Consider the following 14,200-nt stretch of genomic DNA (forward strand, 5'->3'; position numbering starts at 1 on the left):
CCTGAATTACATTATGCATGTTTGTTACTTACGTAAGAATTGTTTTTTTTTGCTCCTTACATGTAACATATTGTATTGATAATACAACTCTGTATACCTCAGCACATGAAATCGCTATTCTTCATACAATGAACATAACAAGTAACTACTCAGCTGCACTTTTAAACACTGAATAAGTATTTGATACGATTGGTAACATCAGATTTTAGTTGTGTTTATAAACAACAAACTAATTTGTTTTTGGGATCACAGTCAAATCTGTTAACGAGACATAACTGAGCACATAAATGCCTTTCCATGGAATTTCCTCAACCCTGTAGTGTGTAGATCCTTCCTGTAGAATGCTAGAGAGGCGAAGCCACGCATAGTTATCTGAGTGGCACGTAGTATCTATTGCAGCGACTATTGTTTACTTCTTTAATTCTTTGGAATTGATAAATATGCTCTGACAAGAAGTCATCGTAAACTGAAATGAAATGTATATCAATTTGTGCTATAAATGAGAACAGAATCTATTATTATACGAATGTTATATGAAGAATGTATAACCAAACGAGAGTAAAATGTGTACTCATATAATTGGAATCAAATAATGTAACGAAAATGAAAACAAAATGGCAAGCAGTGACACTATATATAAAAAGGGGGGAGAATATGTTACGGAGAGAGAATATGTTACAGACAATAATATACATAAGCGATGATAATGGCATGTCAGCAAAGGAATAGGACAAATATATTTTGTAATTGTATTTGTATTGTATTGTATTATGTATACAGTATGTGGAAGTGACATTACAGAAACTTTATGTAATGCTGTATGAAAGACACTCAAAAATGAAGTGCAAAAACATACAGAATCTAGTTGCAATGAGTTAATTGCACGTGTGATAAAACAATATGCGGGTGCGCCCGTGATAAACTAAAAACGTCAATACTTCGTGTAACATGAATTTTTTGTGCTCGGCAACGTCGTAAGAGCAGCAAGGAACTTACCTTGTCGACGGATGTTGAATGTACAGTTGGTGTCCCACTGAATAAGTGAGAGCGACAAGATGAAATAAATTCCTCAGACCACTGTTATGGAAACCAGTTGTCACCGCACTGAAGATTTCACAAAGGATCACGCTGCTGCACAAGCTTCACGAATTTGTGCAGCGAAAGCTACTGCAAACATATGACACGGACACACTTGCCTCGTATTGAACATGTGAGCGCAAACTGGGACAATAACAGGTGTTGCGCTGCGCGCACACGCTTCACAAGCTGAACACTGTGCAGATGCCTACTAACAACAATGGGACTATGCGGTTACAGAAAGCACTTTGTTAGGAGAGAAAACTCATATATGTATGTGTTAAAAGAAGCTGACATGCCCATATAAATTGATAACCATTCAGGATAATTCCAATGGCCTAAAATATAGGCTATGCCCATACTGGCCAAGATTATCAACCCTCAAAAAGGGAAATAAGCACAGACCTCCATGCATGTCAGTGCACAGTGGGGGCAATTGTGTTGAATCATATTATTTTTTCATTCTTTTTTTATACAAATAAACTATATGTAAACTGAATGGGTTATAGACTCTAATAAAGATAAATTAACAGGTTGTTTTGTGACAAGGATAACGTTTTTATACATCTGCATGAAACAAAAGAAGAAATACGCTCTTGAATTTATTAATTCCTGTATCTTCCCCTGTTTTTGTTTCTATAAGTGGTAGCGTGCGGATGTATGATTGGATCCGTCATACCAGCATTATTAAAAAATGGGTATCTCAACTGTACATTAAAAGTGTTATAAAAAGTTATTAGAAGGATAAAATTAATTCACACATTTGGGACATCCATCACTGTCTGTTCACTCATTTCACCCACCAAAATCCTGCATCAGGAGCACACAAGAAGTATTTACCAGATACCCGGAGGAGTTATCCTGCATGACGTTGTGACAATCAAGAGGGAACACAATTGAATTAATGTGAAGCAGTAGATAATGCAAATTATGAATATTGATTGTGAATGTATAGATACCAAAGGTCTGTCGATATTGGCATCAGTTGAAGTTCACCCAGCATTGTGCATGGATTCATAAATTACCTCAAAATTTCTTTCAACTATTCCTGGAATTTGTAGCAACCACTTGTGCATCCCCGAGATATGTTAAGCTGATCTGTAAACGCAGTTTCCAGGCAGCACTTCTGCGCATAACACACAATATGATCGACATACAGCCAACAAACGATGTGCGCGGTCAGTCCACTCCACGGTATCAAAGTAGGTTAGACAAAATCTTAAATTATTAATTTTCTCTCACTTAGAGGTAAATTTATTGGTGCCATGTGAATAATTTAAATTTATCTTTTTTTTATTTTACTTGGCTGCTTTTTTTTAATTAACGGCACTCGAGTTAATTTCCCATTATCAAAATTTATTTCTCAATCACCACTAAAGGGCGCCACACAAAATAGAGAAAATTTTCTTTTTTAAGATAATAATTCTCTGTGGCTCAGATACAAACTACTTTTAGGAACTTTACAAGAATTTTGTGTTTATAATTTGTTAAAAGCATTCAAATGTGTTCACAAAAGCACTTTAGATCCGGTGCATTCTAGAAACTCTATTCAGGTTTCTTCTGAAAAAAACCAGCAATGAATTCATGGCACAGTGATAGAAGGCTAAAGAATGCATGGGTAGCATCCCACATGAATGGGTATGTATAGGGTGTCTGATAAGTCACTCCCTATTTTTAAACAGTTACAATTTCCTTATTTATGAACCAAGTATCTTAGAATTACTTTTGCTAGAAGCAGCAATCTTTATGGTTGTGTTTAACCCCATTTTTTCTTTTGTTTCAATTGTAAAATGCCCCCTGTGTTAACAGTGGAAGAACAGGTCAAAATAGCAGCTTGTTATGAGGCCTCGGGATCTGTGGTGCAAGTACAAAGGGTGGAGGGCTGAACAAGAGATCATGCAACACCGGATGCAAAAAGAATTAAAAATTGCCATTTCAAATTACTAGCAGCACAGAGATCACCGAAGCAAGAAGATCAGGAAGACCATCAACTTCGAGAACACCAGAGAATGTTGACAGAGTTCATGAAATATTCACGAGAAGCCCTAAAAAAATCACTGAGTCAAGGATCTTGTGAAAATGGTCTTTCATTTTACGCAGTTGCAACGATTCTTACAGAAGATCTCACTTTTAAGCTGTGGAAGCCAAATTACGTGCAGGAACCGTTTCCTTATGACTGTGTCAGAAGAATAGAGTTTGTAGAAATTTTCTTGGGTTGGAATGATGGTTGGCCTGACATTTTTGAGAACATTCTGTGGACTGATGAGGCAATTTTCCACATTGGAGGATTGGTAAACGGGCATAACTGCCATTATTGGGTAGCTGAAAAACCACACGAATGTGTTGAAAAAGCATAGAGGTGTCCGAAGATGACAGCATGCTGTAGTATCACTCCATCTGAAATCGCTGTCCTTCCTTCCCGTGAAATATAATGAATAGCGAAAGATACCTGGAAATGCTGCAAGGTCAAGTATGACCAGTAATTCACACTGGAACAACCCACAGCTTCACTTCATGCGGGACAGAGCATCTGCACATTTTGCAAGTGTTGTCTGCGAATGGCTGCACGATCATTTTCAGTAAAAACTGTATAAAAATTATTAAGTTTACATGTGAAATCAAGACACTGTATAATTACCTGTTTATATTCTACTCCACGAGTAAATATAAAGCCTCATTGGGAGTTATAATGATAAAACAAGGTGTGCTGCCAGTCTATAATTTACCCCAGAATGGCATTCTGTAAATTTACAACGTGGACAACCCAAATTAAGAAATAACATCAGGCCTAGAGGAGGAGCCAGGCAAGTGTTGAAACACATCTTGCAATTGAAAAAAAGACTGTGTTACACGGAAGGCAGATATGTAATATTCTGCTAAAGCTTTTCAGTGTGTCTTTCGGGATGCCAATTTTCTTGGAGTACCACTACTGCATCATCTCAAGTTCCATTCTTTATTATGGCATAATGCCGTACAAGCCAAAAGATGAAAACGTGCACTTGAAATTCAGTGAACTAGCTAATAGTGTGGAATGAAACACTTTCTGACTACCTGTTCAGAAAAGACTAATAGAAGCAAAGTTTCCTTAGCAAACCGACAAAAATAAATTCATTGTTCTGCAAAGTGATTAATGCTTAATTGCCAATAACATGAAAATAAAACAAAAATCAGAAAACAAATTAATAAATATTTCAGTCTTCCATAATTATGTGAGTGTATTTTAATTCACTTGATAGCTGCAGCTATTTGTTTTCATCTGACATGAGAGCTGTAAAGGAATAGAGAACAACAAAATCACAAAACATAAATGCAGGCCATGTGGGCACTACTCCTCACTACAAATACGACTGCTTTGTGAGTCTGGTACCTTTGGTGTGCCAGAAAATTTTTTCTGGGTAGCTATGTGCATGCGCATGACCCCACTAGCATCTGCTCAAATGTACCTAATTTAAACAGTTGTGACGCCACATCCATTGAAAATAGTTTGTGTTACAAAGCACTGCACAATTTTTGTCCAAAAGCCTTTGACGCATTTTGCTTTCAGTGGACGCTTGTGAGCACATTGTGTTTTGTTGTTACAAATGGAGCATTTTTTTTTTTTTTTTTTTGTAACTTAAATTTTATACAGGTGTTTTTCTCTTGTTTATGTTTTATTGCTGCAGTATTATTCTGCAGCAGCAGAAGGCTAGAGTGAAATTCTTTGTTAGAGTATCAGTACTCATAAAAATTACAAAAATGTTACTCAAAACTAACACAATGAAAAATTTCTGGAATTTTAAAAAAGTCCCAGTTTTCTCCCAGATAAAATAATTCCCAGATTTTTCTGTTTTTTCCATGGCCGTATACACCCTGTAAGTGTCATACAATGACATAATTTTTCTGGTACATCCAGTGGTATATGTGAATACTTTCTGCAAAATGTGTCACAAATACAGTTAGCAGTAAAGAAGTAGCAAATTAAAACATCATGCTTCATATGGCAGGTTTACTGCGCAGACAACAAAAATGTAGCAAGCAATAAACCTCTTTCCTCATTTTGTAGGGGGTCATCGGCGAGAAAAAGTTTCATAAAGGTTAGAAATTATGTACAAAATTTGCTGCAAGTCTCTAAGTAGTCTCACTCTCAAATACTAGATGATTAAAGAACAGGTATTCTTGCGTCATGGGGTACACTGCTTTTCACCCCGATCCCACCCCTTTGATAGGTGGGAGGTTCTTAACCTCACAGTGATTCTTTCCAGACAGTGAGTGGTATGTGTGGCAAGTCTATCTGAAATCAGTTCAGTGGTTTAGAAGGTGTGATACGTACATACAACAAAACATACATTTTTATAATCTGTATGGATTAGGCAATTTATGTCTCTTTTTACTGCCTTATATGCTAGTTTAACAACACACTGTTAAGTTAAATCTACTACAATTTAACACACAGGTTTACACTATAAACTGTTTGTAAGATCTCTTTGCTGAAGTGGTGCCTCCATTCCTAATTGTAAGCATTCCAACAGTTCGATTATATGATATTTCTTGTAAGTTTGTTCACTAATGCCAGTATGCTTAGGTTTTGTCTTGCTGTAGGAAGTGGAAACTTGACATAGCAAAATCTGTCTTTTTAATAGATTTTACTGTGAAGGTCATACTAGGTATTACATACATTAATAAAAATCTGAAAGACACCTCAAAATCACACCTCAAAGGATAAAATGTCATCATAAGAAGTGTTTTGATAATAGTGAAAGGACACAGAAAAGTTAAAACTATTTTGTCAGATTGTGACTATTGGACATTCGTGCCATGAGTTGAAGTGTGTGACAAAAATTACAGTGGGAAAAGTGTTCCTGTACCTGGGCAATGTGCCTACTGACACATCAGGCACTGTGATTGATGGTTAAGTTGTGAAATAGCTCTCCACCTATGCTATCAAATGGAATTGGAACCACATGACTTCTGGGTTACCAAAGTTCAAAAAATAGTTTGCAGAAAAGAATTTTTCTCCAAATTAGGCAGTTATCTGTAATGTAAATGTGTATTATGTACTGTTGAAAACATTGTTCACCCCCCCCCCCTCTTGGTGGATAAAGAAATCAGTATCTCATTGGATCAAATGCACTGAACTCAATGTGGATTACATAACTACAATTTTCTCTTTTAGATTATCTGTGGAAATATTTTGCATTTGAATCTGTGTAACTCCATCTCTGTAATAAGACATACAGTAGCGTAGTGATTCGAGAATTTCTGTGTAAATTCTAGAACCACTCTGCCTTCTACCGTCACAAACACACAATATTCTAAATACGAGTGTGGGATGGTAAAATCCTACCTATTGCGCGTCACATGTTTGTGTGTGCAAGTTAAAAATCAGATTCTAAGAAGATCGAATTTGCTGTGGGGTATCTTCTAGGGGAAGCCTTAGAATGGGGTACAGTAAATATTGAGAATTTTCCTCTTGGGAGGATTTTCAAAAGAAATTTAAAGAAAATTACTGGCCTGCCAGTGCGAAAGAAAAGTTACTATCAGATCCATGGGACCTGGGCATAGTCACCTATCCCCCAAGGACGTTAACATTCTGAGTTAACATGCAGAGTGACGACTGTCGGATCCCAAGTTGTTTTCGGTGTTTCTTCCAAAATAGTTTTCTTGCACCGACTTCCTTTAAAATCTAAAACTATGCTACAATCACATTGCTTAAAAAACTGGATATGACCATAAAATAGAGAACAGCTTAAGAGAATCACAGGAAAACAGGTGATATCTAGACGAAATGAACTAAATAGAGTATTATATTTGTGGAAAATATAATAATATGTGAATAGCCGAACAATTGTGATACCATAGTGTATAGATTATCTACTTTGTATAGAGTATTTTATACCTTTTGTGAGATGTGATGTAGATAGGAGGGTTTGTATAAATTTTGAAAGGGATGGGTATTGTAGATAAGAGCATGGTTTACATGAACAACAGATAAATCATGATTAACACACAGCACACCTTTCAAATAACTCTTACAAACAAGTGTGCCTGATTCTACATCATTTGCTGTTTCCATAGGGTTGCTAGGATTTCCTTCGGGGACCTTGACGGTGAAGGTGGGACAAGTCCATTCTGTTGGAGACGATTTAACACCAAACCTTCTCTGGCTTCTCACTCTAGTACCTGAGAGGTACGGATCCTAGGGAAGGGGGATTGGAAGGGTTTCTTGTCTTTGGGGCTATCTTATTTCTCTTCTTTGAACCTAGCAACCACATCTATTTTTTCCTTTCTTACTTCTCATCTTGAGGATCTGTCTATCTTTTCCCTCTTTCCAATTCACAAACTTCTATCACTGAAGTCCTTCCTTATTCCTGTGGTTACTAATAACCTACATCTTATCTTTAGATAAGAAGGCCGAAGAATCACGACTACACGAACACACATCTACAAATATACACTTCTACGCAAACATTGAATTACAAAAGACAAAGCCTGTCACGATGTGAGAACCGCCAGGTGTTGTAGGGGAAAAGATGTGTACATAGGGAATCATGCGCACATATATGGGGAGTTATGATGGCTCTACATCGAATATACATAAGGAGAGGTGCCCATAAAATAATGAATGACTATAAAGTAGTAATGAGTAATGGATAAATAAGAAAAAGGCATAAGCAACGTCAGTGCAATAAAAACTCTGATGAAATAAAGGGCAGTGGGATGTAATTAGTATACATAGACATAATATCTATTGAAAGTATAGAAGTTGATAAGTAGAGGAGGACTCTAGGGAGTGAATGATATATTAAAGAATGAATGTGAAGTTTTAGATAGATTTATATCTTTACCATAAGATACTCAATTATGATATACATAGAAATGTATATTGGGGTAATGAACTGTGAGGCCTACTCAGAAGGTATAAGGAGGGTGTACCTGGCAATCAATAACTCAGCTCGCCCTATTTGCCCAAGAAATTCACAGTGCCGTAGACACTGGCGAGCAGATTGATGCCGTATTCCTGGACTTCAGGAAGGCATTTGATACGGTTCCCCACTTACGTTTAGTGAAAAAAATACGAGCTTACGGAATATCGGACCAGGTTTGTGATTGGATTCAGGATTTCCTAGAAGAAAGAACACAACATGTCATTCTTAACGGTTCAAAATCTGCAGATGTAGAGGTAATTTCGGGAGTACCGCAAGGAAGCGTGATAGGACCTTTATTGTTTACAATATACATAAATGACTTAGTTGACAACATCGGTAGCTCCGTGAGGCTATTTGCAGATGACACGGTTGTCTACAAGAAAGTAGCAACATCAGAAGACTCGTACGTACTCCAGGAAGACCTGCAGAGGATTAATGCATGGTGCGACAGCTGGCAGCTTTCCCTAAACGTAGATAAATGTAATATAATGCGCATACATAGGGGCAGAAATCCATTCCATTACGATTATGCCATAGGTGGTAAATCATTGGAAGCGGTAACGACCGTAAAATACTTAGGAGTTACTATCCGGAGCGATCTGAAGTGGAATGATCACATAAAACAAATAGTGGGAAAAGCAGGCGCCAGGTTGAGATTCATAGGAAGAATTCTAAGAAAATGTGACTCATCGACGAAAGAAGTAGCTTACAAAACGCTTGTTCGTCCGATTCTTGAGTATTGCTCATCAGTATGGGACCCTTACCAGGTTGGATTAATAGAAGAGATAGACATGATCCAGCGAAAAGCAGCGCGATTCGTCATGGGGACATTTAGTCAGTGCGAGAGCGTTACGGAGATGCTGAACAAGCTCCAGTGGCGGACACTTCAAGAAAGGCGTTACGCAATACGGAGAGGTTTATTATCGAAATTACGAGAGAGCACATTCCGGGAAGAGATGGGCAACATATTACTACCGCCCACATATATCTCGCGTAATGATCACAACGAAAAGATCCGAGAAATTAGAGCAAATACGGAGACTTACAAGCAGTCGTTCTTCCCACGCACAATTCGTGAATGGAACAGGGAAGGGGGGATCAGATAGTGGTACAATAAGTACCCTCCGCCACACACCATAAGGTGGCTCGCGGAGTATAGATGTAGATGTAAGTATAAAGGGCAGACTTACATATGTGGAGATAGGATGATCTGTGGGGGGAAAAAAAAAGTTTTGTAAGAGGCATACCTACCATAACAGAAAAGGTTAAGTGCTCTCATAAGGTCAACCCACAAGCAATGAATAGGTGCTGATCCTAGGAGAAGGGGACAGTATCGTGACAAAAGTCACAAATTTTATAGGAATTATTCTGGAAAGTGTAAATTCTATGAATGGACTAGCATTATTATGTTTCGTGGCAGTAAATGAGTGTCAAAAGAACACTTTCATTTTGCCCACAGTTCCTCCAAGCTACAGCTAATGAAAATAGTACATACCAGGAAAAAGGTAGTACAAAAAGATAAGAATAGAAAATAGATTACTCATGTGTCATAAACACCTGAAGTTTATGATTGAAAAAGGATATAAAGAAAAGAAAAAGTGTCCTCACAATTACTAAATATTAGTAAAGCTGACTAAAACCGCAAGTAAATGCTCACATCTTAATAACAAAGTAAAATAAGAAAAGAATAGACACACAATAAGAGAAAGAATTGTTACTGAAAGGAGAGATATGTATATAAACATATGTAAAAAATATACTGTTAAGATTTAAAATGTGATTATGACTGATATTACTTGCATAATGATTATGTATAAAGTATCTCGTGTTCGATCTGAGGAGGGGTAAACGTAGTGATTCGAGAATTTCTGTGTAAATTCTAGAACCACTCAGCCTTCAACCGTCACAAACACACAATATTCTAAATACGAGTGTGGGATGGTAAAATCCTACCTACTGCGCGTCACATGTTTGTGTGTGCAAGTTAAAAATCAGTCGCGGGAAGAAAGTAGACGCGGCGGTCGAACGGCACCGACAAGCACCTGTCGGGCAATCCATAGAGGTTTTAGTGCATGTGTAAGGAAGAACCATGGAGTTTTTATGCTGCTCTGTGCTTATTGTGTCATTGACTATTGTTATGTGAAACAAGAACAGTTGAAAAGGAACTCTTGTAGACTCTTGACTCAGCCTTGGTAGAGGCAAGACTTATTTTCTGATTCATTTTAAGAAAGGCATGGTAGTCAAGCTAACTTTCTTTTAACTGTAACTCATTTTGTTTCTAATGTTTGGCAGTACGAGGTACTTACAGAAAGTTGCATATGTATGTAGAAAGTGTGAATTATATTGTGCATGAAAGTCAAATACATCACTAACTGATGAAAAGGAAGGTTTGTATGTCTACTCATTTTATAAGTAGAAAGTGGCTTAAAAGTTCCTGTACCTAGCTCTATTCAACGGAGAAAAATACGAGATTTTCCAGCAGCCGACTATCCCATAAAGCAGAGGGGCTGCAAAATTCCAAGTAATTCAACTCGTAAAGAAGTGGAATGTGGTTTGGTGAAATAAATCAGTATAATCCAGACTCTCACTCACAATTTAAGTCGTCAGAATGATAGATTATTCATTTTACTGTGCAAATACTTTTATACAATATAATTTTAAAATTTTTATGAAATTTTTCTACATTATGATTTTACTAACAATCAGTACTGAAGACTTATGTTTTAACTTTAAAAGCAGTAACAGCTGTCAAATAGTCAAGGAGTCATTTCAGAACACAAATACTATGCATACGGAGTACTTTCCACATTTTCTCACCAAAAATATTGTTGTATAGGAGTACTGTGATCGAAAAAAAAGTTTTATATTAAACATGTAAATCCCTAATAGTACTAAAGTTGAAAAAAATGGAGAAAAAATTGCATACCCATCGAAAAAAATGGAAAAGTAATGAAAAGACTGCATTCCCATTGAAGAAGCAGACAGAAATGTATTTACAGCATATTAAATGTAAACTGTTAACCAAAAAATTAAAATTTTGCTGAGTGTGCGTGTGTGCCCACCTGAAAGTATGGGCTACAAGCAGAGAGAACTACTCTGTGAGCCTGGAGATGCTTGCCCTCAGCAGCTAGTGTCACATCCACCAGAGATTCCGTGCTTAGTAGATGTGTGAAAACCGAGATAAAATTTGGCTGGTGATTATTCCATCGAAGGCAAAACTGCTGCACAGCCATTGCCGCTCTGACCTAGAAAAAAAACAATGGTTTTTATTTTCATAGCTTTCAGAAACACAAATAATAGTAACCTAATTATTCTATTTGATGAAGAAGTATAAGATAAAACAAAAAAATAATTTATGTTTGATAAAAGACACATAAGAGACAAAGAAGAGAGAATGAACATGGAAACTGGCTTCAATTTCCCATTTGTTTCTCAAAATGAAATATGTAACAGTGACACACACCACAGGCCACAACACATTTAAACTCTCAATTGTGCTCTACAAGCTGGGCTCAGGATACACTGCACAGGCGGCAAAATTCATGATGCTCTACAGCATGTATTTAGAGTTGTATATCAGCCACAAGGCTCACATTACCCAGTGTAAGCATTATCCAACATTTGTCAATGGCATTTCTGTTCTACGAAACAATTATTTCATCAGGTAGTATACACGTTGTTCAGAGCCAGGGGAATATATGTCGCACATTGCGCATGTCTCTGCATGATGAAGGAATTGGAAGATTACTAAATGAAAATGCTTATAATTGGTCTAGTAGTGGAGAACACAGTGATGACGAGGACCTTAACGACGGTGATACAAAAATGTCAAGTGGCGAAGGTGAAGTTGAAATGCTGACTGTGGTTCAATGAGAACGTGGTCTGTTAACTGTAGTGCAGACAGGGATAAATTTGCATTTACAGGGACAATGGATGTAAAAAATTGTTTTGCAAGTTTTCTGAATCCACATGATACTTTCATTTTAATGATAGGTTGTTAACAATGATAAGTACTGAGATGAACAAGTATGCTGAACAATTTGTAAGGCCCTACGAGTACAGGCTGAAACAACAACTGTGTTTGCATAAATCAGTACCAACAAACAACAGAGAATTGCATTCTTTGTTCGAAGTCAAAGTTCAGAAACCCTATTTTGAAATGTATTATTTAAGCAAAGAAACTCTTGAAACACCACTTTTCTGAAAGGTAATGACTACAGTTTTTACTTCAAAGATTTTAGTATTCTTGCTGAAGTATAAAAATTAAAACCTGCGGCTGACCATCTGCAGAAAAAATTTGATGCAGCGTACACTCCCGAATGAGAATTCTTGTGAGCAATCACAAGTGGTGTTCCCTAAGGCTCTATCTTAGCTCTGCTTTTGTTTCTCATACAGGTAAACAATTTTCTGTCTAATCTACAACAAGCAGAATTACTTCTTTTTGTCGATGACACTGGTTTTGTAATCATTCCAAGCATACACACTGCAACAGAAGAAATGATACGCAATGCCCTTAAAAGTACCACTGACTGGCTTTCTGTAAATGGTCTCACTCTCAGTTTCGAAGAGAGACTACATACTCAGTTTTATACACCCAGAGGTACTATAGCAATGATAAATATAACACAAGGTGAGGAAAGAATAATTAGGGTGGAAAGGATCAAAAATTTTAGGTGTGCATGTAGATGAGAATTTAAACTGGTAAAAAATACATTTTTGAATCCCTTATACAACATAGTTCAGCCACACTTGCACTTCGAATCATTGGAATCCTTGGGGTGAAACAAATCTATAATTTGAGATATGCTGCGTATTTTCAATCAATGATGCCATACAGAATAATGTTCTGGGTTAATTCAACTTGAAGAAAGAAAGTGTCCATTGCTAAAATATGTGCTGTAAGACTAATAAGTGGTGCTCACTAACAATCATCTTGTAGGCATCCATTTGGAGAGTTAAGTATTTTGACTACTGCTTCACAATACATTGACTCCCTCATGAAATTTGTTGTAAATAGTCTACTGCAGTTAAAAAGGAACAATAATGTATGTTACTACAATACTAGAAGAAAAAGTGACATTCATTACTCAACAATATGGTTGTTTTTAGCACAAAAAGGGGTGCACAATGCTGCAACCAAAAATTTTTGATCACTTGCCCAATGACATAAAAAGTCTGACTGACACTGATGTAAATTTTGAAAACAAACAAAGAATGCTTTCTATTCCGTACAACAATTTGTACTATTGCAATGTTTAAAGATGGTAGGTAGGAATTACTAACTGATATATGTATATCAACAAAAGAATGGTCATCATGTAGCCAGCCATACTTAAAAATTAATTTGTTATTTGAATGTAAAATGACTCATTCCACATCATTACAATTTATCATGCAAATGATCCATGGGACACTTAACTAATTAACTTACTACTGACAAGTAACTTTTATAGTGAAAAGAGACACCTCCATAAAAAAAATTAGTACCACTGAAACATGCTCATTTTGAGATCGAAACATTTTGCTTGTCAGTTCACACAGAGAGAGATATATTAAAAATCCTCTTACACATAAAATTAAGTTTTGCCTTTGCTTGGAGGATATTTTGACAAAGGGCATACCAACAGATTTTATTCGTGTCTCCAGTTATTTGACTTCCTTATCTCTAAAAATACTGACTGCACTGGCACCGTTACGAGTACCACCATGGAAATACCAGCTGCTTTGAGGGAGGCACAAATCAAGATGGGTAAAGTTATGACCTTTTTAAAGGGAAATGGATGGCAATGTGACAGTGACACAAAAAATATGGTTTTTAGTATTTACAGTGAATAACTACAACAAATTGTGAGTAAGAAAATAGTGAAAGTGAAGCCAGGAATTATCCTCAAATACAATGACACAATGGGTGGCACTGACTTCTGACTAGCATATGACAAATTATTCCAGAGGAAGGAAACATCTTTTAAAACATTACATAAAGCAATTTCACTATGTTGACAGTTGCTGCTCTAAATTTAACTTCTTGCACAAGAAACTTAATGAAAAATTTGAGAGATTTGATTTTCAAATTCAACTGTTAAGTTTTAATTGAAAAATTGGTGTGTTGTATACATTCTTCCTGTCAATAAAGGAAAGTGGGTTGCCTCTGCCAAGTGTCAGCCCCAACATGGTTGGTGAAACAATGCTTTCTGAAATATGTTCCCTCTACAGAGAAG

At 36.6% G+C, this 14,200-nt stretch overlaps 1 protein-coding gene across 1 annotated transcript in view; it reads right to left on the reverse strand.

Annotated features, from left to right (window-relative positions):
* Positions 1-14,200, reverse strand: part of LOC126188160 (protein tramtrack, alpha isoform) — a 334,993-nt gene that overhangs the window by 281,102 nt on the left and 39,691 nt on the right. Inside the window, exon 2 of the mRNA XM_049929674.1 lies at positions 11,045-11,227. Coding sequence (XP_049785631.1) covers positions 11,045-11,215 — 171 coding nt within the window. The 5' untranslated portion in view covers positions 11,216-11,227. The remainder of the gene's footprint in view (positions 1-11,044; positions 11,228-14,200) is intronic.

Source organism: Schistocerca cancellata, chromosome 5, assembly GCF_023864275.1.
Source record: "Schistocerca cancellata isolate TAMUIC-IGC-003103 chromosome 5, iqSchCanc2.1, whole genome shotgun sequence".
Classification (NCBI taxonomy): domain Eukaryota; kingdom Metazoa; phylum Arthropoda; class Insecta; order Orthoptera; family Acrididae; genus Schistocerca; species Schistocerca cancellata.